Source organism: Oryctolagus cuniculus, chromosome X, assembly GCF_964237555.1.
Source record: "Oryctolagus cuniculus chromosome X, mOryCun1.1, whole genome shotgun sequence".
In the NCBI taxonomy this organism is placed as follows: Eukaryota; Metazoa; Chordata; class Mammalia; order Lagomorpha; family Leporidae; genus Oryctolagus; species Oryctolagus cuniculus.
Window position 1 is genome coordinate 128,369,449 of NC_091453.1, and position 25,975 is coordinate 128,395,423.

General features: G+C 50.9%; 1 protein-coding gene across 2 annotated transcripts; it reads right to left on the reverse strand.

The window, feature by feature from the left end:
* Positions 1-14,353: 14,353 nt before the first annotated feature.
* Positions 14,354-19,503, reverse strand: LOC127487102 (melanoma-associated antigen 8-like). Of its 2 annotated transcripts, none has more exons than XM_051831610.2 (2): positions 19,425-19,503; positions 14,354-15,976 (listed from the first exon to the last, which is right to left on the reverse strand). In XM_051831610.2, the coding sequence occupies exon 2, from the start codon at positions 15,912-15,914 to the stop codon at positions 14,805-14,807; it is 1,110 nt and encodes a 369-aa protein (XP_051687570.2). In that variant the 5' UTR covers positions 15,915-15,976; positions 19,425-19,503; the 3' UTR covers positions 14,354-14,804. The 2 variants fall into 2 exon arrangements, with proteins under 2 accessions (XP_051687570.2, XP_051687569.2); XM_051831609.2 differs by having other exon boundaries at positions 19,211-19,496.
* Positions 19,504-25,975: the final 6,472 nt, after the last annotated feature.

Here is a 25,975-nt window from a genome sequence, read left to right on the forward strand (position 1 = left end):
GCAGCACCACCGCAGGCAGCAGGAAAATGCTGCCCCTTGTGTCACCCTGGGAGCAGAGCAGAGCAGATACCTCCCCGGTGGTGCCTAGTGTTCCTCCTGCAGGGCAGGCCCTGGTTCCCTGCGGGGCCACTCCCATGTCTGCAGGCCACAGTTCCTGTCACCGAGGGCTCCCCCAGCAGCACGCCACAAGCCTGGGCTCCTTGGGGGTTGGGGGTGGTAGAGGTGTAGTCCGAGGTGGTATTGGGTGCTTCCCCCGGGGCTTAGTGATGAGAGCCTGTGGAGTCTCATCTGTGTCACATCCTTCTAGCTGCTGGGAAGCAACGTAGGTGGGGCCAGCATCAGAAACAGACTGGCCAGGTTCTGAGGGCTGCGGATACGGAACATCAGGTATATTGCATTCAATGTAGATTTTACATCACGATCGTATTTGCTTGAGACAACATGTACAAAATGCTCTCTTTTAAAGTGATATACAATTACATCTGAAATGAAGTGTCACGACTGTAGGCAATCGGCCATATTTTAGAACAAGACTCCAAGAGCAATCTGGTCCAAAAAGAAAGAAAAACCAGGTGAGCATAGCACAGGGGTCCAGGTCCTGCCTGGTTTTAAGGTCAGGACCCTGGAGGAGGTCTGAGGGGACACAGATGCAAGGGGCCCACAGAGACCATCTGTCGCTCCGTGGTCAGCCTGGATGAGCCGGCAGGACAGTGGCCAGAGGTGACACTCCCTGACCTCTGCCTCCAGACTTGGAGTGGGCCGTTGGAGGTGCCACTTCATTTCAGAGGAAGGGAAAGGGCCCTGGCCGGGTAAGCACTCAAGGTGAGACGCTCAGGGGAGACCTACGAAGTCCCTTGCCAGAAGAGTGCCCCAAGGGATCCAGCTCTGTCCCTACTCTCTGGCCTACACCACCACCCCAGGACCCACTCGCCCCACTGAGTCACTCGCCCCCTCTTCTACTTCAGTGGACCCTGGGAATCAGATCCTCACTGCGATCCATCCGGTAGATGAAGTAAATGGAGGGCTGACAGGCATCTGGGTGAGGACGTTCAGTGAGGTCTAAGGTAACTGCAGAGTCATCTGTGCCCCCACTCTCAGTCTTTGCGAGCCATAAGCATGGTGGCTGGATGTGCCATCCACAGGCTTCTGCCTTGGGGAACTGGGAGTGGTGAGGGAGGGCCTTGCTCTCTGGGGCTGGCGTCGGACTGCCCTAAGGTAGAGTGCACAGGCTGTGTCAGGAGGGAGGATGAGGGCCCGGAGGGAGGACTAGGGGTCCCAAGGAGCCCTTCCCCAGCTATGCTGTCAGCCCTGGATGATCACGGAGCAGACTGGTCAGGCTGAGCCCGCTGTCCAATTTCTGTCTCAGGGCACTCTGCAGTCAGAAACTTGATGTGAACGTGTAGACTCAAGTCCACGGGCAGGCCGTGGTGATGTAGTCGACCCTAGGTCGTTTCAAGGCACAACCGCTGAGAGGGGACTTGGCGGATCCTCGCGTGGCAACAGGGACAACGTGGGGGTCCATCTTCACTGCTGCTCTCCCCCTTGGAAGCCCCGGTGGTGGTAGCCAGACTTACTACGACTGACTTCCCCTCCGCGGTGGGAGAGGTGAGGGCCTCGGTCTGAGGAAAGGGCCTACGCACGACCTGTCCTGAAGAAGAGGTCGCAGGGCAGAGCGGGGAGGGCCTTAGACTCCAGAACAGGGGGACCTGCAGACGTCTGTCCCTGCTGTCAGTCCTGGGAGTTCCCAAAACGGATGTCAGATGAAGGCCCCACCTGAATTCAGCCTAGGGAATTGCAGGAAATAAGGCTTGGGGCAATGCAGGCTTAGTGAGGCCTCTCTCTCAAGGGGAGAAGACAGACGGAGGGCTGTGGAGTGCCTAGACCCTAGAACAGAGGGCAACCTCAGCCCCACAAGGACCTGGGATGGACGGCCAGATGGGGTGTGTCCTTGTGTCTGCTTTCCTGGTGTCAGGGAGAGGAGGGCTACGGTGTGAGCAGGGTGGCCTCAACTCAGCAGATAGAAGAGTCCCGGGCCCCGTGAGTGAGGCTGCATCAGAGTCCTCATCCCAGACATAGGGATCCCACAGGTGCCTGCCCCTGCTCTCACCCCAGAGAATCTGCGGGCAGGACTGCTGGGGAGTTTCATGGCCCCCCTTGCTTCCTCCTAAGGGAGTTCAGGGACATGGGGTCCTAGGCCCCCAAGGTGCAGCCTCACATCATCAGAAGACCAGGGGCTGAGGCCCTGCCAGGAGTAAATTTAAACAGGCTTAGCACACTTAAGATGATCATCACCCCATACGTAGGAGTCACCCAAATCTCCTGCTAGCAGCCTTGGCACACCCCAGGTAGGGCTGTCCAGATGTGGCTCACCCCAGGTCTGTCTCGTGGTTCTGAGGGAGGTGAGGGCCTTGCCGTAAGGGGCATCTTCAGGTGTGCAGAGGCTGCCACACCAGGAGATCCGATGGAGTCACGGTTGCACCAGGAGCCGTGGTAGAGATGCTCCTTGAAGATCGAAGAGGCCCCTGGGCTGGAGAAAAGGGACTCCATAAGCCTGGGTGCCCCCTGTCCTCATCCCTGGTTGGCCAAATCAGAGGTGGCCTCAGGTGGCATGCCACCTTCGACCACAGGCAGCCAAGTGGGGAGTGGTCCTGGAGATGGGGTTTTGGTCCAAAGGCAGATGGCGGCTGATCTCAGGAGAGGTAGGGGTGAGGGAGGGCAGTGAGTGGCAGGAGTAACAAGGAGTTACCCACAAGACGGAGATAACAGAGGGGACACAGCAGAGGTGGTGGCGTGTGCTGCCTCCTCACCTTGTCTCCAGGCTGTCGGGGAGGCAGAGGATCTTGTTCTGAGAGGGAGACACAGGGAAAATCCCGGAAACTCCAGCTGCCTGGGAGGCACAGGTGTCCAGGGTCTGCCAAGAGACGTCATCATCACTGCAAAGACAGCCCGCATGAACACACAGGACCTCAGCCTGGCCTTGCCCTTCCGTCAGTCATGGGAAGACGCGGGGAAGAGTGGGCGGATGGCCTTCCTCACACTACCTCTCTGATGTGTGCACCTGCGTGATCCCTCAGTTCATCCAGGAGCCAGGAGGTGAAGACGTGTTTTCACACACCATCTTTAGGTCACAGAGCAGAGAAGGCCCAGGTAGTGTCAGGAGTCAGGGTGAGGTAAGGGTCCTGAAAGCATGGCAGGGACCCAACATGCCATAGAAAATGTGGGATTTCACACCTGTCCTGGGCACTTGCCATCTGTCTGCAGGCTTAGGGACCTTCTCCCTTGTCCTTCCACTTAAGGGACTTGGCCCACCAGCAGGAAAGGAGCTCTCTGAGGCCCTCGTTCAGTACCCAAAGAAAAGGCCTCAAAAGTGCCTATCTCAGAGCTCTGATTCTCAGCTGCTATCACTCACGCCCTCCCTCTCTTCCCCAAGTTTCTGCATCCCTATGGCCCAGCGGCTGCCCAATCTCATGTCTGCTGCCCCCAGAAAAGTGATGAAGCCTCACTGTCAGAAGAGTCAACCCTGCAAGCTTGAGGGAGGCCTTGATGCCCAAGGACAGCTGTCGGGCATTTTGGGTGCACAGGTTCCCACAGCAGGGGAAGAGGCAGCATCCACCTTGGCTCCCTGCCTCCCCCACCCGCCCTGATCCTGGCCACACAGAGGAAGCTGCCTGCTGCTGAGAGGCCGAGTCCTGGGTTCCTCAGGGAGCCACCGCCCGCTTTCCATGCAGCCAATGTGATGACAGCTCCCGCGTCCAAGAAGAGGATGGTCACAGACAACCGGCAGAACCCAGCAGAAACAGAATCCTTGCTCCAAGAATCCCAACGTAAGTAGGTGGAGGATTTGGTGCAGCTCCTGCTGCTCAAGTATCAGTGAAGGAGCTGATCACCCAGGCATGAATGCTGAGTCTTGTCCCCCACAAAATTCCGAGGACCACACCCCTCTTATTGTCAGGAGGCTGTGGGAGTGTGTGCAGCTGCTCTTTGGCATCCACGCCATGAAAGAACTGGAACGCATTTAACCCTCCTGTGTCCTGTCACTGCCCGAGGCCTCACCTATGATGGGAAGCTTGGCGATGATCAGAGCATGCCCAAGTCCTGCCTCCGGATAATCATCCCAGGAGTGATCTTCATGGAAGGCAACTGTGCCCCTGAGGAGGAGCTGTGGGAAGCGCTGAGCGTCATGGGGTACATGTTGGGAGGGAGCACTACATCTATGGGGAGCCCAGGAAGCTCGTCATCTGAGACGGGGTGCTGGAAGGGTACCTGCAGTACCGGTGGGTGCCCCACAGTGATCCTGCTTGCTACAAGTTTCTGTGTGGTCCGAGAGCCCGTGCTGAAAACAGAAATGTGCGACCCCTGGAGTTTTTCTCCGAGATCAGTCAATGGGAGTGACTCAGATCCTACCCATTGCTGTAGGAAGAGGCTTTGAGAGATGAGCATGGGAGCACCCAAGCAGGACATGCACTCAGGGATCGAGGCAGCCATGACCTGAGTCACGTTCCCCCACAGCAGCTACTCCTGAAACCCTGTGAACAGAGGTCCATTCTTCATTCCTCATGTGAAGAGACCAGGCAGCCTTCTGGGTAGCGGAGGACCAGGGTGGGTTGAGATGAGCGCATTTATATGCCCCTGTTGTATTGGGGTGGTCGAGAACTGGCCATTGTTTTCTTTGGGGACTTTTCACGTGTACCACTCCTTCCAGTTGGTTTTCTTGGCTTCGACATCTAAGTTAGCGAATGATACTCATTAGGTGTGTAGTTTTGCTTTTCCATTTCAAGAGTCGGAGTGGTGTTTTGTAATGCCAATTGGGAACTCTTACATTATATCATTCAATTGCACCAAGAAACCATCGTACTGAGGTAGGAATTACTTTGGAGATGTGTAAGAAGTTTGCATTAAAATAGATCATGTCACGAAATAGAAAAAATAAAAGTAAAGGAGAGTTAATTTCTGCATTCAGACCAATTTTCCCCGTTGGTCCATACAACATTAACGTCTTTGCGTTAAAGAATTTGCATTTTGATTGAGAATGTGGGAGAAATTTAATCTCAGTAAGTTCCACGAGTTACTGATGCTTTTGTTCGCTGGACACACACTGAGCACTTGCCCTTTGGAAGGCCCTGTGGTGGGAATGGAGATGTTGGAAGAGGCCATTCCTACCCTAACTTAGAAGGGTAGTATTCAGAAACAGCCATCACTGGAGGAAGATGGTGAGACGTCCTCAGAGACTGAAGCAACCAGGGAAAGAGGGGTGAGCAGTTGAGGCGCCAGATGAGACCACGGGACTGTGAATGCCCTGAGCAGGGGCGGTGTGGAGTTTGGGACACTGCATTTCTGCTTGTGGGAGTTCCCTGTGGTTGAGGCTTGCGGGGAGCAAGGGCCGCCCATTAGGCAGTGGGTCTTAGAGCTGAGAGGAAAGAGGGGAATTGAAAACAGCTCTGTGCAGTCCCCGCTGGGTGTTGGATGAAGCAGAGAAGAATCTACACCTGGGGCAGGCATGGAAGGCTTTCTGGACTCTTGTCCCAGTGACATTGAACACAGAGCAAGACCAAGTGATAGATGCCCCTCAAGGTCAAGGCTCTCCCGAGTGGCTGATGTGAATCTGATGGTTCGTGAGACCTGGAGCTCCGCTCAGGTACTCCTCTGCCTGGCTGCAAGAGCCAGAGCCAGAGCCTTTATGAGGAAGGCCTGTGTTACCAGGTTTTTCTCCCAAGAGACACTTGACTGTAAGTAAGGGCTAGATTTTTGAGTGGATTGAAATGAGTGAAAACACTGATTTGGAAAGGAAGAGAAGTTGGCAGGGAGGAGAGCAGTTAGTCCCCATCTCTGTTAAGTTCTCAGAGTTGTGGGTTAGTTACACTCAGCACGGTCAGGTTCCACAACACCGAATCAAGCTCTGCAGAATCTCGGAGGGAACAACTGCTGAGAAGTATTTTTTTTTTTTGGTTGCTCTTTGTCGCTCCCCCTCTTCGTGGAGGAACGACACTAAACCCTGCCTAGGCTTCACATCCGAGTCACGGCACCATTATGTCGCTCCCCGTCTTCGTGGAGGAACGACACAGGACCCTGCGCTGTTCTTTTGTCTGCTCGGCCCTCCCCGGGTTTGCTGCTGGTTCTTCCCGGGTTGGCTACCGACCCTTCCACCTCCGTGGAAGGGCGGTTCCCCCTGCCACTTTCCCCACTTCCGCGGGGGAGCGGCACACCGCCGGCCGGCTCTCTCGGGGGCTGCTCAGGTGTTCCTTCAGATAGATGTTCCTGGTGCATGTTGTCTCTCTCCTCCTTTATAGTCCTCTTCCACCAATCCCAACTCTGCTACCCACACGCCAAGTACGCTGCTCTCCTCCAATCAGGAGCAGGTCCTGCTGTTTATTGGTTGAACTGGAGGCAGCTGTGTAGAAGCTGTTTCCTCCCTTCTCAGCACCATATTGTGGGAGAGCAGATGCATAGAATAAGTCTTAATTCCAGTAACTTAGTCTAGTCCGAGTTGCTCCCCAGACTCTTCTATTCAGTTTCCTGTTGATCTGAAAATTATGAGGTGTCCTAGAAACCATAACCATAACAACAAATCATTCCAGAGGAGCGAGTGGTAACATCTGGAATCAAAGCCATACTAGAAATTAGCTGGTAATCATTCAATATCCAATATATGCCAGGCATTGTGGCAAGGACTTTTACAATTTCCCACATGCAGCAAACCTACAAGAAAATGGTCTGTGAACCCATTTCACGGATGAAGAGCCTGGAGTTCCTATGACTTGGTGACTTTCCCAAGACCATGTGGGTAGGAAGCACTCACCTGGAGACCATACAACTCACGCTGCTCCCAGCATGAGGCAGTCACTGTGTCTCTTAATTCACTTCTCTTGTCTATACTTGCAATGCCTCTCAGATAACCAAATCACCCTTATGTCCATGGGATAGTATGTACATCTAAGATATGAAGGGGATTATGAGGCTGAAACCTAACCTGGGGACTTTGAAACTAAGAGGTCCTCCAACTTGAGTCCCAGGATTTCTCGAGCGCTGACCCTGCCCAGGAGCGGGCATTGGTACTCATGCAGCATAGTGTCCTTTCCCTGGGCATCCTTTGTGCTCTCCCTTCCATCTCTGGAACCTGGGCTGCTCATGGCTCAACACTGGTCCTCATGGAACAGCCTGGAATCCCCTGTTGTCTCCCTGATCCGGGGCATTCCTAATGCATGCAGAAGTGCCCTGGCCTTCCCCCCTATCACCCTGAAACACCACCCCTGTAACGGGCACAGCCCCTTCCACTTCACTGTTCACTTTGGACAGCCATTGCAACGTCTCCTCATCCTGAGTGCCCAGATATTCTGAGTCTTTTCCAAACGGGTGCTGAATTCAGTGTGTTGTACTGAGATATCTCGAGTGTGTATCTTGAGACATCACGTCAGACAGGAGGTTTTAGAAACTTGCTTGCAGTAGGATCCGAATCAGGTGTTTTAGTAGAAACTGCTCACTGGAGGCATACACAGAAGAAGGAGCTTACGCTGGTGGCCAAAGACCAAAGCCTTGCTCAAAATCTGTGGATGAGGAAACGCCAAGGAACTCACTGTGGAGCAGACACCCACTGAGGAAGGACTCCTGAAAAGCTAGGGTCCCCCAAGAGGCTAAAATCACATCCTTGTTGGGCATGATAGCTTGTCATTAGGAAGAGTTTTGAGACATCACGTTGACGCTGGGATATGAACAGAAGCACTGTGGTCACAGCCATCTCTATAGAAGGCCTTGGGGGATCTAGGGGCTAATTCTGATGCAAGGCTAACACAGACCCTGCCATGTGCACCTACAGGGAGCCACGGCACAGAGGTGTGCTGCCTTCCATGGGAGAAAACAGATGCTGTGCCGTTAATATCCTGGGAAGCGGTGGCTATCTGTGAAAGGATTGCCCTCCCAGAGATGCTGACCACAGGGATTCCTCCTTGCTGCCTGCATCCTTCACGCCCCTGAGGAACAGTCATCTGTCTCCTGAGAGCTGTGATGTCCTCCTGGTCACAAGTTGGGTGCAGCAGCACAAACGGTCCTATTGGGACTGAGTTATCACTTTTCCCAGAATTCCTCTTGGAGCTCCCGTCAGTCCACACCCTCCCATGTCGGGCTGCACCTGTCCAGCTGGGGTTTGAGCCTTCTTGTGTCTCCACAGACAACTGCTCAGCTCAAGGTGGGGGCTGTGCTGATGCTCACATGCAGTTATATTTGTCTGACATTCCACAAGTAAGAATCTGCCTCCGAGGTACTATGATTAGTGTAGAAGTGGCAACGGATCATCTGCCGATTGGTTCGTGATAAAAATAATCACTGTATGTGATGAGGGGCAAATGGTTATGATTATGAGTTATTATTCAAGTAGTCTGCACGTCATGCACAAACTTAGGTTAAACTGATCACCCTAATGAGGAGGGCTATGGGATTAGGTGTTCTGATCCAGAGAGGTGGAAGGGAATGTCCTGTCAGCCAAGCACAGTGCCAGCTAGGACCCTGAATCCCCACATAGGAATGTGAGCAGACTAAGGTCACAGCAGATGACGGTAGCGGTGGAGCCACAGCAGGACAGTGCTGTGTCCCAGAACACCCCAGCCCATCGCAAGAGTTTGGAAGGAGTTGTGTTGAGATGGCTCTGGGATGCTGAGGCATGTGAGCTCTAATGAGCTTGAGATACCCCAGGAAGGGACGAGCCTCTGCCAGTCCTGAACCCATGTGAAGTGTTCTGAGCTGGCCAGGAAGGGACTTGAAGGAGTTAGAGCCATGGGCCATGTCATGAACCAGGGACCATGGGACAGGCCAAGGGAGACCCGTGCATGGCAGTCCAGGACAGAAGCAAGGATTCTGCTGGCGACAGCAGTGCTGTGTGAGAGTTCTTGGAGAGAGAGAAGGCGTGCAGGCAGAGCCGACCCTGTGAGGCCATGGACAGCAGGGCTGCAGCAGCAAGGACAATCTGAGCACCCCTACCACCCTGCCTGGGAGAATTTCCTGGTTTAGCCTCCTCTGCTACAGCCTCCTGTGTGGGCTCACACCACCCAGGGACTGAGCCCATGCTGTGTCCAGAGGAGACAGCAGGCACCCCAGGTCTACCTGTGGGAAAGCTCTCCTGTTCTCTGGATGCCCAGAACTTGCCCACGATACACTAGTTTGAAGCCTCTCCGACAAAGTCCTGCTCCTCTGAGTGGCCTCCTTGTGCCACTATCCACGAAGGAAGGCATTTTATGATTGACAGTCTCCATGGCATGTTACCCACCTGCCCGAATCTTATCACTCCTACTCCGTGGTCATGACGCCTGGCAGGTTTCCTAAGGCCCTTCCTAAACAAACAACATGCCAAGGTCTCTACTGTGCCTTGCTAGCCATCTCCTGCCACAATCCAGGCAAAACTTGCTGTGAACCTGTGTTAGGGCAGAGTTTGAGAGGATGATGAAGGGGAGTGGATCGTGGAGATGTCGGCAAGGAAGAAGGGGCTGAGATTGAGGATAAACTGGGATCGGAGGCTGAGGTGGCAGAAAACAACGCAGGAGAGTTTGGCTTCCATGGGGTTAATCCGCCAAATGCCTGAGATGTCCATGGCTGTGCCAGGCTGAAGCCAGGGGCCAGGGGATTCATCTGGGTCTCTCACGTGGGTGCAGGGCTTCAGGCACTTGGGCCATCCTCCGTTGCTTTCCAAGATGCATGAGCAGGGAGCTGGATTGGAACTGGAGCTGCCAGTACTAGAGCCAGCATTCATCTGGGGTGCCAGCATCCCAGGAAGTTGCTTAAATCACTGTACCACAGTACCGGCTCCTATCTGATACCTTTTTCACAATGATGCGTAGTGTTCCTGAAGAGACTGAGATGTCAGACAAGTGTGTTTATTACTCTGTGTAGTGCTGTTGTCAAAGGAAAACTCTAAAGTTCTATGTTCTGCTTTTGATTTTACTCACCCTAAACCAATCTGGCAAGTCAGGAAACAGTCTCTCAAAGACAGCTATCTCTTTCTAGCTGCAAAAGGGAAAGTAAAAATTAGCACAAGACCAATTACCTTGCATGGACTGCTAGACTAGAAAGGAAAAGATAGGTCACATAACACAGGGATTATAAGTGCACTGTAGAAGTTTTTGTGGAATTGGGTTGGTCAAGACTACAAGGAAATTAGAGACCCTAGATGTGGGCTGAACTCCCTGGCTATAGAGCTTGGCTTCTATCCTCTCTCCTGCCCCTAGTGATTCCTCCAACATGTCTCCTGCTCGCCCTAACTCTTGGGCCTATGGTTCTGGACTAGATGATTCAGTTTATCTCCTCCAGGTTGCAGCAAATCCATTTCCAAATGGGAATGTGACATCCACATGAAATTCCTCCAGATGAGGCTACCTACATTTTTCTGGATAATGCAGCCAGACATTTCTGTCAAGAATCACTCCCCCTTCCCTGAGACTGCACCATCCACTAAATCTCTACAACAGGATATGCTAAAACCCTGGCAGAGGGGCTGGCGCTGTGGAGCAATAGGTTAATTCTCTGCCTGTGGCACTGGCATCCCATACGGGTGCCCGTTCTAGTCCCAGCTGCTCCTCTTCCAATCCAGCTCTCTGCTATGGCCCGGGAAAGCAGAGAATGGCCCAAGTCCTTGGGCCCCTGCACCTGCCTGGAAGACCCAGAAGAAGCTCCTGGGAAGCTCCTGGCTCCTGGCTCTGGCCGTTGCTGCCATTTGGGGAGTGAACCAGCAGGTGGAAGACCTTTCTCTCTGTCTCCTCTCCCTTTCACTCTCTGTAAATCTACCTCTCAAATAAAGAAATAAGATCTTTATAACAAAACAAAACAAAAATAAAACCCCAGCAGACCAAACCCGTGTGATCTATCTGTCCATAATGAACTTTTCAAAGGAGAGAAAACCTTTGCCCCAAATGCCAAAAAAATTTGGCATTATCATTCTGTCAGTGGGTGAGGGATGTGGAGGGTTGCAGTTTGGGTCCTGGGACGGTCCCAAAGCCATGGATGGTGCAGGCTGCACAGCCCTGCTCAGAAGATCAATAGCACCTACCTGGGAAAATATGTTGAATCATGGGTAGTAAAAACACCCTCACTATGAAAGGACTGCAGCTACAAGTATACACCTCAGACTGGAGTCAATGTTGCAACAGACAGCCTCTGTGTCTCTTTTATGCTGCTCCTTTGCAGCACATGGTAGCTATAGTCAACTTCTAGGTGTCCTGCCTGCCATGCTGCTCCCTTGCAGCAAATCTACTTCTGTTCACTCTGGCTGTATGCTGAATTCTATTTTTAACATATTTATTGTTTATCTGAAAGGCACAGTTACAGAGGGAGGGAGGGAGGGGGGAGGGAGGGAGAGAAACAGAGAGAGAGAGGACAGAGAGAGAGAGAGAGAGAGAGAGATCTTCCATCCAATGGTTCATTCCCCAATGGCCGCAACGGCCAGAGCTGTGCCGATCCCAAGCCAGGAGCTTCCTCTGGATCTCCCACGCAAGTGCAGGGGCCCAAACACTTGAGCCACCTTCTACTGCTTTCCCAGGCCATAGCAGAGAGCTGGATAAGAAGTCGAGCAGCTGGGACTTGAACTGGCACCCATAAGGGATGCGGTCACTGCAGGTGGTGGCTTTACCCAATACGCAACAGCACCAGCCATGCACTGCTGAATTCTTTCACACACTGTAACACCAGCCTCAATCAGTTGCTTCCTGAGACAGCCGACCAACCATAGCTTCTAAATTCTGGTGCTTTTACAGTACAATAATATAGTGTATACATTTCTTCTGCACATAGATGATCAAACCTAATCTCACTTATGATACATTGTATTTCTAGAGTATACTTTTTATATGCTTGGAAGAAAATGGTGTTTAATGCTTTTCTATGTTTCCTTCATTTCAGTGACAGAGAAACTGATGAAGAGACAGGCACGGAGTAAAAATCTGTCCCTGCTGGTTCAGTCCACATACACATGCATTTCATTTTAGGCAGCTTCCCACACAAGCTCAGAGCACAAAAACGAAAAGGAAAAGAAATACTACCTGGAAGAAAATTCCAGTAGAGGACTCTTGTTTTTGTTTTGTTTCGCTAAATACATGGCCAACAGTCCTTAGGACTGTGCAGACCTGGTATAAGTTGTTCTAGTGCAGCAAGGTCACACTCAGGGCTAATGCACCAGGGGCAGGGATCAGGATCTGGGCCTGTGGGTTCTGGACCTGGGAACGAGATCTAAGACACATGCACCTGCAGTGATGGTGAAGGAAAGTCTGTGCCCCTCCCCAAGCTGTGTTCCCCAGTGGTCTCGAGGCCCTAACCACCAGCCTCTTTTGTGCATTATCCTTGGGGTGCTCTCTGGGGATTCAGGGCTAGATTCAAAACCTCAGTTCTGTCTTTTCAGCTTGGTTAGGGACCTTTGGAGGAGACTGCAGGGCTGCTCTGGGGCATGGACCAAAGGGTTCCTCTGGGGCTAGGCATGTGTCTCACTCAGCTCCCTACCGGAAATCACAAGTAATCACCCTGTTGTGTCCTGGTCCCAGTCTCCTTTGGGGCCCCATCACAGAGGTCAAGGATCCAACCGCAGGCAATTCTGAGTTTGTGGACTCTGTTGCATTCGTTTTGCCAGGTTTTAGTACACTGATGTGCATCAGCTTCTTAGTTTCTGTTTGCAGAGAAACTATGCAATGCTTAGTGGGGAGAGGAATTGGAATCAGAGGTTGGCCCCAGGCTGGGAGGAGGGGAAACAGCGCAGCCCCCCCATATGAATGCTGACCCTGTTCTCCTCCCAACCCTGTCACCAGCTCCTGAAAAGTTCCCAACTCCTGGGTTGCTCATGTGTGCAGCATTGCTTATCTGCTCCACCGTGCGGGCTCAATACCTAAGGCATCTGGGGCAGTTCCTGATGTTGTCTCATGTATGGCATGCGAGTGGCTGTCATTTTAACAGCACTGGACCCCAGACCTTATCACTCTGGGATGCTGTTGCTGCTGTATTGTGCTCTTTGGTATCATAGCACCACAGTACAGGCAATAATTAACCAAATAAGGAAGCGCCGTGAATAAAATTGGGTCAACATTCCCATGTAGAGGACATCTTGCACCATCTTCATGAGCGTGAAGTTCGAAGCTGCCAGAATGGAAGCCAGGGAAATCGTCATTTCTTCCTTCCTAGCTCACTTTCCAGCCAAAGCACTATTTGCATTCAATTCCTATTCATCCAAAACTTAACCTTTGTTTAGAACTGTTCCAATCACACACACACACACACACACACACACACACACACACACACAGAGTAACCTAATGACAACCCCAGAGGTACCTGCAAGGGTGTTTGGTACTTGTTTCCTGGGAGAGTCACTCTTCTGTCCCCAGAAAGCCTTGTACTTGAGGGCCCTCAATCACTTGCGTCTTGGCACTGTTAACCTCACTGGGACAACAGCCTAGGCCACCTTCCCCTGTTGTCTCAGGCACAGAATCCTCTCTGCTTTATGTGACACCCAGTTCTCAATTCCTGGCTTTTCTGTGAGACCTACCTACGACCTACTCCTTGAGGAACTGGTCCCTGCTGTGACCCAGACTCCTCACAGGGAACTCCCACACAAGGAAATGCAGTTTCCCTAAGACCACAACTCGTGGAATTTACAATCGTCTGTCCTTCCCAGAAACTCAGCTGCTCACCACTCTTGGCTGGTTCTGTCTCACAGGACATTTCTCCACCTTTGGCTGGTTCTGTCTCACAGGACATTTCTCCACCTTCTGCCTATGATGGCAGCTCCTGGATTCTACACTTCTCTGGTAAGGGGGCTGTGGCCTGCCCCAGCATCTCCACTCCTAGCACAGGGCCTCCACTGAGCAGATGCTCAGTGGATGTGGAAGGAACAAATGAGCCAGTGATTACAGGAACTTATTGCCTTAATTATTTTACATTTTTAAGTAAGCCTAGAAGAAGCCCCCCTCTCTCCCTCTCCCTCTCTCTCCCTCTCCCTTTCTCTCTGTATGTGTGTGTGGTGGGGAGGGGAGGGGGGTAACTTTACAGGACAACCAGAATGTGATACTTGGAGGAAAGAATGAATACAACATTTCTCTGGTATTCACGTATTGTACTGCTAAATTCATTCACATATCAAGGAAATACCTGTCCCACTGCTAGGATAGCTTAGCTACCAAGCACAAAGAGAGATGTGCAACAAGGAAAACTCTTATTCCTAATCTCTCTGTTGAGCAATCAGTGTGTGAATATGGACCTGCATTTACATCAATGCAGAAGCTCTTAATGTCTGGTTAATAGAAATAATAGAAATAACATATTAATAGAAATAACATATTTCAAAGACTAATTTATTTCTTTATTTGAAAGGCAAAGTTACAGAGAGGCAGTGGAAAAGAGAGTTGAGAGGGAGGGAAGGAGGTAGGAAGAGAGAGAGAGAGAGAGAGGAGAGAGAGAGAGAAACTTCCATACACAGGTTCACTCTCCAAATGGCTGCAACAGCTGGAGTTGGGCAGATCCGAAGCCAGGAGCCTGGAGATTCTTCTAGGTCTCCCAGGTGGGTGCAAAGGCCCAAGGACTCGGGCCATCTTCTACTGCTTTCCCAGGCCATAGCAGAGACTGGGGTTGCAAGTAGAGCAGCTGGGACTCAAACCGGCACCCATATGGGATGCCGACACTGCAGGTGGCAGCTTTACCCGCTACGCCACAGCATCGGCCTCTAGAAATAACATCTTGATATATGAAACGGTGGGGGGGTGGGGGTGAGAGTACTTTCCAAGTAACCCGCACAGAGGTAGGACAAAGCCATGATAGCCCATGCTTGAAAAGGGCACTCTGGCATTCTGCTAGTCAGAACTCTCATTGCTGTCTTCGCAGTGAGAGTAACGAACAGGCCCACTTTCACAGGGGGCAGCGCGAGACACTGGCCCTGGCCCTGGCCCTGGCTCTGGCTCTACCCTGCGACTCTCACTCTCTACGGCCCCGCCTGCATCTGCGGCCTGGACACTCTCTTTCTCATCTCCCACAGCCCCTTGATTCATGGATGGGTGGAATCTGGGGTCATTCCTATTGAACCTGGCCAAATACTGCAGGACTCTCATCTCGCTGGTTTCAGCGTGGGCCCTTGGACCCCACAGAAACTCGAAGCGAGCGGGATCGCTCTGGGGCACCTGCCGGTACTCCAGGTACCCTGCCTGCACCCATTCTTCGGTGATGAGCTTCCTGGGCTCCCCAAAGATGCAGTGCTCACTCCCAGCATACAGCCCCATCACACTCAGAGCTTCCCATATCTGTAGCTCGGGGACACACCTGCCCCCGATGAACACCAAGCCCAGGATGGATATCAAGAGCCCAGTCTTGGGCATGGTCTGGTCGCCCCCCAGCACATCATGGCAGGTGAGGCCTAGTGCAGGGACGAGCCCATACAAATGGCCAGTGAGGTCTGCTTGCTTCATCTCAATGCCAAAGATCAGATGGATGCACTCAAAGGCTTTGCAGAAGATCCCAGGGAAGTAGTCTTCGTAATATATGGTGACACAACTCAGCATTTCCTCCACGGAGATCAGCTCTTTCCTGAGATACTTGAGAAGCAGGAGCTTCACCAACTTGGCCATCTTCTCATCCAGCGCATCTTGGAGCAAGAACTCTGCATCTTCCAGGCACTGCCAGGGGGCTGGGCCCTCTTCCTCCTGGCTGCTGGGGCTGTCATCGGATTGGCTGCATCCCGAAGATGAACTGCTGGTGGTTGAGGAGGCTGGCTGAGGACTCTTGGGAGGACGCGGGACCGCAGCCCCAGGCTCCCCCTGGGGGGTACCTGGTATCAGATCAGAGGAGGGGCAGGAGCCAGCAGCAGTGGCCTCCTCTTCCCCAACCTTGGACAACCAAGCAGCTTCTCCTGGAGCCTGAAGGCCTCCCTCACTTTTGCAGCGCTGGCTCTCCTGACCGTGAGGCATCATGACTTTCCACGGGACAGCTGGCAGGAGGGTAGCCAGTAGCTGGTGACCGGGAACCCTCAGGCCTGGGGGAGAGAGAGCGCGTGAGTGACTCCAGCTGAGAATCCCAGCACTGGGGACTGTGTCACAGGCCCACGTACAGGCCTTCTCTCGGGGAGCTGAAAGAGGGCCTCACAGGGCACCTCTCCTGCTGTTGCGACTGTCCCCTGAGAAGTGCAAGGAAGGAGCCAGGGGAATTGCCAGCTAAGGCTTCCCAGGGTGCAGCCATCTGGCCAGCACTGTGCAAGGCTCCAGCGATGACAGCAGTGTTGGCAGCGCCAGCAGCCACCCGTGGGGTCCCTCCCACCTTGGGATGGATGGGGCCCTTAGTTCACATTCAGAGACTGTGCCTTACCTTGATTCTTGGCACTGCCTGGGCCTTGTGTGTTCTGTGACCTGACGGCCCTGCTTAAAGTCAAGCTGCTCACTGCCAGCTCCTGGTGCTCTGTTAGTGGAATGGAGGGGACCCTAAAGCTTCCTCCCTAGGCCCCTGGACCTCACTGGAGGATGGGCCAGAGTCATCAGGTTCCCATGTGTTGTGTGGATGGTCCCCTTTGTGCTCATTTACACCCTCACTATTTATTTATTTCCAATTTTTAATTTATATTAAGAGAGCCCGTTCCAAGTATTTCATAAATACGGTATTAAGAACATAATGACATTTTCTCCTTACCCTCTGTCCCTCACACCCTCCCTTGCCCCCACCCTCCCTCCTCCTTCCTTTCTTATTCTTCTTTTAATTTTTGCAATGGTATACTTGCACTTTGCTTTATAATCACAAGCTTAAGCCTCCACTAAATACAGAATTTAACAAGCAGAAAGCAGAAAAACCACTGTCCCTCAGGAGTATAGACAAGGACTATAAACAATATTCAAACCTGGACATGTCAGTTCATCCAACAAACGTTTCATGTTTTGTACTCCGACTTTAGTTGCCAGAAAACAGGGACAATATTTGTTATTTGTGTCTTTGGGACAAGCTTATCTCACTGAGAATAATGGTTTCGGGGCTGGCACTGTGGCGTAGCGGGTAAAGGCGCTGCCTGCAGTGCCAGCTGCCCATATGGGCGCCGGTTCAAGTCCCAGCTGCTCCACTTCCGATCCAGCTCTGCTATGGCCTGGGAAAGCAGTAGAAGATGGCCCAAGTCTTTGGGCCCCTGTACCTGCATAGGAGACCCGAAAGAAGCTCCTGGCTTTGGATAGGCACAGCTCCGACCATTGTGGCCATCTGGGGAATGAACCGACAGAGGAAAGACCTTTCTCTCTCCCTCCCTCCCTCCCTCCCTCCCTCCCTCCCTCTCTCTCTCTCTCTCTCCCTCCCTCTCTCTCTCTCTCTCTGCCTTTCTGTAACTCTACCTTCAAATAAATAAATAAATCTTACAAAAAGAGAACAACGGTTTCAATTGCAGCCGATGTGTTTCAAAAGATAGGATTTCATTCTTTTTTCTGGCTAGTAGTATTTCATCATGAATATATACCACAGTCTCCCTACAGATCAACGCCCTGACCTGGCCCCAAGTGCCTCTACCTGTATGAGTGAACACACCGGGAGCTATCCTTCCGACCTGCTCCCTTCAGAGCCAGGAACCAAGATATCCAGACTCTGTGGGGGCCCTTCTCTCTGGGCTGCGGTACCTTCAGGTCCCGTAAATGGGCTATACCCCGAGGCCTGGTCGTCACTGGGACTTCACCCTCTGCTTACCACCGTATGTGGCTCCCTCTGCTGACGCAGACCTAGACCCCCCCACACTGAAACCTCCTATCCCCCAGCACATGGCAGAAGGGACAGCATCCCAAGTACACTCACCCCGCCTAGTGACTTCCCAGATGGAGCATTAAGGAAGACAGGCTCTGTGAGTTCTCTGCTTCTAAGGAGTTTGCATGTACTTTCATGCTTTCCCTACATTCTTCAATTAGACTCCTGAGAGTAGTGCACTCCTCCCTCGGCTGGCGAGCTGTGGCTCTCTGTGCTGACTAATGCCTCCCCTCAGACCTATTCCCACCTGATGCCCGGGAAGCTGGAGGAGAGGTGCGTAGGATATGGCCACCAAGGCCGGGGCTTACCACGGCCAAAACCGGGGGCCAAAGTTCCCTTTCTGTCTGTGGTCTACCATCCCTCTGACTTCCTACTGCTTCCTCCTCTTGACTCCTGGTGGTGTCCAGGGATCAAACCTTGTGGACCACTCCCATTCTCCAGAAGGAATTCATGGCACTTCAAAAACCTCACAGCGGTGCTGGGTTGGATATTTTTGATCCCGGCTTGCTGGCTCTCTCAGTGCTCACCTTGACTCCCTGCAGGCCCTGAGTCCTGTAGTCTGCTCACCTAAGGCCTTGCTTCTACTAGCAAGCTGCTACCTTCTGACCTGCACATTAAAATCAGGAGGGGCACCATCTAGGGGACCAGCTTGCCTTACAGAAGTGGTGGGTCTATAGTCCCTCCGTCTTGCAGGTCTAGGTCCCCTGCATCTTCCTTATGGTCCCACCGTTACACCTGCCAGGGACTGCGCCAAAGCCTCTGTTCACCTGAGGCTCTGATGTTCTCCATCTGCCAGGCCTCCAAGCTCCCGAAAGTCCAGAGGTCCTGGTTCGAAACACAGACTCATCTACCACCCTACAAGGGGCCAGCCGCAGATTTAATTCAGGGATATGCTTCTGCAGAGCCCCCTTCTTCTGCAGACTAAGCGCTCCATGTTCCCTACATCTTCCTGTCGCCTCTCCTTGAAGCCTGACAGAACAGGGGCCTTGTTTGTTTGTTTTTTTAAAGATCTATGAGACTTTCTGATTTATTGGATAGGCAGAGCTCCAGAAAAGGAGAGAGACCAACAGAGCAAGAAAGAGCTGTTCCTTCCACTGGTGTACCCCACAAATAGCTGCCATGGCCAGCCCGGGTCAGGTCAAGCCAGGAGCCTGGGTCTCCTACGGGGGTGGCAGGGATCCGGGTACACGGGCCATCTTCCTCAGCCTTCCCAGGCCCATTCACAGGAGTTGGACTGGAAGCAGAGCCGCCAGGACTCCAATGCTGCCTTTGCAGGAAGCGGCTTAACCCAATGCCCTCCAAGGCCATCCCCAGAGCCGCTTCTCACACCACAGCCCTCACATCTCTCCGCCCCAGAGGCTAAGTGGGCGCGCGCGCGGGGGGGGGGGGGCAATTAGGCCTCCCCGTGTGGGGCTTCCCCGCGTGGACAGCTACAGATTGACTCAGTGGGTCCCTCTATTGGGGTAAGCGGGTCCCCCAAATCCACCGCTCCCTGCCTCCTCACCTCGGAATCAGGCAGGGATTGACTCTGCCGACCTCAGTCTACCGTGCCCGGCCGAGGCTCTGACTCCCAGAGTCCCGGATGCGACAGGGGGCGGGGACACCAAGGGAGAAGTGGGTCCGGGGTGTTTCAGCGAGGACAGCCGGGCCAGACCCGGATTCTCTGGGGCCCTCCATTTGGGGTGGGGGTTTCCTCAGTCCTCCGCTCAGCGTCTCACCTTAACTGCTAACAGCCTGGGCGTTCTTTTGCCCGACAGGGAGGCGGTCCACCACTCTGAGGTAAACGCTTGTTCTGAAAGCGGAAATGAGTGTGCGTCACATCCGGCCACTGTGCCCGGATTTCCCAGGGCAGACGAAGGGGAAGAACAGAATTCCTTCTGCACACCCTGTCTTCTCTCGGGGTCCTCCACTTCTGGCCTGGCAAAACCTGAGTCCTTGCCGCCTGCAGACTTGTGTCTGCGCCCCACCAACTAAGGGCCCGAGTCCCAGAATCCGCGGACATGGAAGTTGGGATAGCTGGGCCAGCTGACAACCTTGCCTGCATTTGAAAAGCCACTTATCTTTGCCACAGGGTCCTTACCCTGGTGCCTGGCAGAGCCTGAATCTGCACCTTCTGCCAATATATGGTCCCCTGAGACCAGGACTCAGACTGCCTGAATCCCCTGATGAGGTCGTCCACGGAGAGGAGTTCTGGAGGCTCCCACGGCTGGACGGGCTTTCCGCGGTCTCAGAACAGGTGGTGGCCTGAATCTCGTCGGTTTTTATCTGTTCTGGGGTATTGCCCGCCTCGATCTCTATCCACTCAGACCCACGTCTTACATCTGCCACCTTAACTAAATGGCTAGCCCAGGATGCCCGCTTTTTACCACCTGTGGCTTCCTGTCCAGTATCAATGTGTGCAGGCAATGGCTGTGGTCCCAGACAGGTTTGCCTGGTGAGTTGCTGCAGCACCAATGACCATGGTCACTGCTGGGGACGATCATCTCCCATGGGTGCTTTCAGCAGCGAGAGGGAATCTTTGGAAACCTTGCATTCTCAGATTTCTTTTATGCTGAAGAGACTGAGCCATAGCAACTGATTTGGTTAAGTGGTGCTGTTTTGATGTCATCTAACTTTTCATGGTGCAGTGCCGGGATTTTTATATCTTACTGCTCATTCATAGTAAGAAATACTTTTTACCTCTCGACCAAGGATATGCTTAAGTTACATGCGTTAAGTGTATATGGGGATTGTACTTATATTTGTTTATATTCCTCAATGCATAGTTGCATGAATATATGTATATATGATGCCTTTGCAATGTGTATGCGTTTATATGCATATGTATTTTATACACGCATCTAGTCTGAGTATTTGCACATTTATTAAAGAAATCCACTGGTACTATTCATGATTCACACTTCTACTCATTATCCTGTTTCTGGTGTATTCATTTTAGTCTATTAAAATAATTTTTTCTAACAGTCCAGTGCTCCTCAACAGAGGCAGTCTCAGATGGTGATTAAGACCAACTCCAGACACTGCATACCAGATCAGAGTTCAACAGGTGAAGTAAGTTCCTAGTGTTACAGAGCATAGTGGGGGAGACTATAGTTCACAATCATCTAGTGCATAGTGTATGAACCAGTAGAAGGATGACGCTCCAAGCTGCTGATCATCGAGTAACATTAAAGAAGAGGAACTGTTGAGGTGGGCTTTTGATGCAGTGTGTGGAACCACCACTTGTGATGCCCGCATCCCAATCAGAGTCCTTTTGGGTGCCCTGGCTACCCCGCTCCCATTCCATCTTCGTGATAATGCCTCTTTGGAGGCAGCAGCAGATGATAGCTCAAGTGCTTGGGCCCCTGCCACCAAGTTGAGTGATTCAGGTCAAGATCAAAGCTTCCAGATTTCAGTCTGGCATGGCCTGGGCTGCTGTGAATATTTGGGGAGTGAACCAGAACATGGGAGACTCTGTTTCTGTGTCTCAGTCTTGCATTTTTAATAGATGAAAATAAATGAAAAAAAAATTAAAAAGACAATATTGATTTCAGATTTTAACTAGCATACATTGTATGCATGTGCTGAAATTGTAGAACTGTATAGCCCATAAATGTAAATGATTTTTGTTCAGAATTAAAAACAATGTTTTGGAAAGGCCAGCGCTCACTAATGATCATGGTTAGCAATTGGCACAGACTCGAGCCACATCCTGCCAGCCAAGTCAATTGCCCTGCTACCCTGTCACTAACCCAGGGCTACAGGAACCTGTGGTATGAGGTGCTAAGGTTGTGCAATGAAGTGGGGCCAAATTTTTTTATTTATTTGGCAGGTAGAGTTATAGACAGTGAGAGAGACAGAGAGAGAGAGAGACAGAGAGAAAGGTCTTCCTTCCGTTGGTTCACCCCCCAAATGGCTGCCACAGCCGGTGCTGAGCCGATCCGAAGCCAGGAGCCAGGTGCTTCTTCCTGGTCTCCCATGCAGGTGCAGGGGCCTGAGCACTTGGGCCATCCTCCACTGCCCTCCCAGGCCACAGCAGAGAGCTGGACTGGAAGAGGAGCAACCGGGACTAGAACCCGGTGCCCATATGGGATGCCGGTGCCACAGGCGGAGGACTAACCAAGTGAACCACAGCACCGGCCTATTTTGAGGTTTTTAAGTGTTCTTTATATGTTTGGAATACAAGTCAATGCATTGATACATAATTTGCAAATATTTTCTCCCAGCTTGTCTAGCCTTTTTGTTTATTTCATCTTAATTTTGAGGGAGTCTGAATTTATAAATTTCTTTTATGAACCATATTATCTGTGCCATTTTTAAGAATCCTTCACCTAAACATGGTGCAGGGGCCTGAGCACTTGGTCCATCCTCCACTGCCCTCCCGGGCCACAGCAGAGAGCTGGACTGGAAGAGGAGCAACTGGGACTAGAACCCGGTGCCCGTATGGGATGCCGGCGCCGCAGGCGGAGGATTAGCCAAGTGAGCCACGGTGCCGGCCCCGTGGGGCCAAATTTAAAACTACCCTCCTAGCCATCCTGCCATCTGTCATCTGTGCAGGCCACAGACCCTCCCAACCTTCCCTTCTTAACCCCACTCCCCAAATTCCAGGAGCAGTTCCAATCCTACATGCTTCATTCTCCCACAATGGTTTCTCATGTTTCTTGTTTAGATTTTCCTGCTGATATTCTTTCTTTCCCATTTCTCTTTCCCTTTCTTTTCCTCTGCAGTTGTCCAGTATTGACTTGACATGAGAGGAAACAGCCTTAACTTCACTCTCACTTTGGCCACTACAGGTGAGGTGTTAAATCTATGAGGAATTTTGAGACAACTGGCATCTTTGTAATGTTCTCTTCCTCAACTAAGAATATGGTGTTATCCTCCATTTCTTTTTGCTTTTTCCATGAATCTATCAGGAAACTCATACACGTGCCTCCGTAGTGAACTTGGATATTTTTTGTTAGGCTGCTTGTTAATTTAAATTTGGATTTTATTGCAGTTCAGAGTGGTAGCTTTTCTATTTTCAGCTCTAAGTTGCTTTTGGGTAGCAAGGCTCTTTTTTTTTTTTTTTTTTTTGACAGGCAGAGTAGACGGTGAGAGAGAGAGAGAGAGACAGAGAGAAAGGTCTTCCTTTTGCCGTTGGTTCACCCTCCAATGGCCGCTGCGGCTGGTGCATCGCGCTGATCCGAAGCCAGGAGCCAGGTGCTTCTCCTGGGCAAGGCTCTTGATTTTGCTATTTTGAGCTTAATTATGTTGTCTTCTTGTCATTTGTATATTCTATGTATTGCTTTCTTGCCAATAATACTATTGAATTTTTTTTCATTTTTCAGTTGTTTTCATTTTATTTGAAATGCAGAAATATAAGCAAAGAGAGCAATATTTATCTTCCATCAGCTGATTCACTCTCCAAATATTTTCAACAGATGGAATAGCTCCAGGCCAAAGCTACGGACTTGAAATTCAATTTGGGCCTCCCACGTGGGTGAAAGAGACGCTGGAACTTGAGCCTTCATTTACTGAGTACCAGGGTATGTATTAGCAGAAACCTGGATTGGAAGCAAAGTGGTAAGTATTCGAACCGGGCACTCAGATATGGGATGTTGCCATCATGCAGCAGCTAAACTACTGCACTAAATGCATACCCCACTATTGTCTTATCAATATTCACATCTCTTCTTTATACTTGCCACAGTTCTGACTCTGGGTATATTTCAGGCGTGGATCTTTGTGGTGAGTGCGTACAACAATAACTTGTCCCTGACTTGAATGAGAATGCATGCGATATCTAATATTCAACCATGTTTGCTTCAATTTTAAGGAAAGAAAATTCAATTTTTCTTCATATATATTTGAGAGACAGATAAGGAGACAGAGAGCTCCCACCTTCTGGTTGGTTTCCCAAATTCCTGCAAGAGTCAGGGCCCAGGGTCTGGAAACTTAAGTCTCCCAGATGAGTGGCAGGAATTCAGTGATTTGAGCCATCGCTTTTGCCTGCCAGTGTCTGCATTAGCAGGAAGTTGGAGTTAGGAGCCATAACTGTGTTTTAAATCCAAGCAATATGAAATAAGACAAGTGGCACCGGGTAGGCATCCTAACTGCTGTGATAAATGCCTGTCCCTGCATGGTCCCATTTCATTTTAGTTTGCTAAAATATTTAGGTTGAATTTCTTTCGGAGGCTTTTTCTGCATGCATAGACATGCCACACGTTTTTGCTTAAATGGAGAGATTTAATAAGAAATTTTTTCTGAGGTTAAAGAATACTTTGATTTCTTGGATGCAGGCTGGTATGTTAAATATGCTATTAATTTACTGAGGGTATTTGCTGCTATACAGATGAAGTTGGCCCAAATGTTCTTTTCACAGGGAGTGGATCTCATTTGGTCTCAGAATCCAGGAGAGCTTCCATGGGAGAATGAGTGGAAGAGTTGCCTGTCATTTTGTGTGCTTTGAAAGACTGATATCAGATGCTGATGAGGTTTCTTGGACCATTTGGAAGAAGTGGACTCCATACCTGTGTGATGCAGAGCTTTGGAAGGTGGCATGCACTTTAAATATGCATTTTTTCAGATGTTCTATGATTTACTTACCTGTGCACCTCCTGAATGAGGTAGAGTTTGGCAATTTTGAATCATCTACTATACACAATCTTGTACATTCTTTTGCATGTTTGAGCCCATATTTTCAATTATCTTAAATAAAATCTGGGAGTATGTCTGCTGGATATAATGATAACAGCATGTTTATCTTTTTTAAAGCTTTGTTTCCTTGGTATTTGTAAGGGATAAAGAGAGGGACAGAGGGCCATGAGGGAGATAGGAAGTGAGAAGGTAGAGGTAGAGGTAGAGGTAGAGGTAGAGGTAGAGGTAGAGGTAGAGGTAGAGGGGTGTGTGTTTGTGTGTGTGTTTGTGTGTGTGTGTGTGTGTGGAGAGAGAGAGAGAGAGAGTGTAGAGAGACAGAGAGTTTCCCTCTATGCTGGTTTACTCCCGATATACCCACTAGAGCCAGAGCTGAGAAGACTGGAAATCCATCTGGGTGTCCCTTGTGGGTAGTAGGGAATCAACCACTTAAGCCATCATCTGCTGCTGCAGGACTGCATTAGCAGGAAGCTGGATGGGATATGGATCAGCTAGGGCTTGAACAAGGGGCTGTGCTATGGGATGAAGGCATCCCATGGGCAGCTTAACCTACTGCACCACAATACCCGACATTTTTTATAACGTGAAATTTACAGAAAAAGAGCAATATAATTTCAGAGAATTTCTTTATGTCTCATACTCAGTTTTCCTTATCATTAAAATTCTGCAGTAACATGAACCCTTTATCAAAACTGTCAGGGCGATATTCATCCCCAGTTTTCTTTTAGTGTTCCAGGATTACCACAGTTTTCTTGAAATCTTCAGCACTAATTCATTACCACAAGAAGGCTGTGGTGAATTGCCGGTGTTTATTTACTATTGTGCCCTTCAGCAGTGAGAATTCTGGCTCACACCACTCTTCCAGCCATGTACTTAGTTGGCAATACACAGGTATGAGAGGACTTCACAAATTCCATAAAAATGCATATTTTGGAAAAGCTGTGTTTGGAATCCAAAAATTTCCCAGCACTCTACACTATTTTTTAATTCCATTGTCCATGAGCTTTCTAAATTGCCCTCTGGATTGGATCAAGATGACAGAGTAGGGAGGGAGCTTACTGCTCTAGCCTAGGGGAAGATAGTTTAAAAAAAGTGAAGAGAGTACAGTCTCAGGGAAGAGTTAGCGAAAAACCACCAGTGGAAACTCCACACAAATCAGAGGGACACTGTGGACCTACGTAGAGGGTATGGACGTGCACAACTCAGGAACTCAGCAGCCAAGAACCTCAGCACCAGCTCTGGAGTGAGGTGAGACCAGACTGCAGCAGCCCAAGCCATTCGCGATTAAGCTGCTGGGAGAGCCTGGAGGACATCCGGCTGGGGGTCCTGGGGGGATAGTATACCTGCCAGACTAGAGGAGAAATAAAAGGGGGGGACAGGTTTCTCAATCGTCAATCACCCTGCAATGGCATCCTGTAACAAGCTGATAGAGAGCAGGTGCCATTTTGGACATATGTAACAGCTGCTCCAGCTTGTGTCCAAGCGCCCATCAATGAGCTCAGTGGAGATGCCTGAGTCTGGTCGGGAGAACTGACAGGGGCTTGGGTGCTTGAGACTGTGGGAGGCTTGGGTACCAGGACTGTGGAAACACTGAGGCTGTGTGGGAGGACTCAGGATGTGGCAGGGACTTTGGGCCATCACTGTGGGAGGCTCCATG

Excerpts from the sequence above, each read along its gene's own strand:
- LOC127487102 (XM_051831610.2), bottom strand. The coding sequence starts at position 15,914 with ATGATGCCTCACGGTCAGGAGAGCCAGCGCTGCAAAAGTGAGGGAGGC.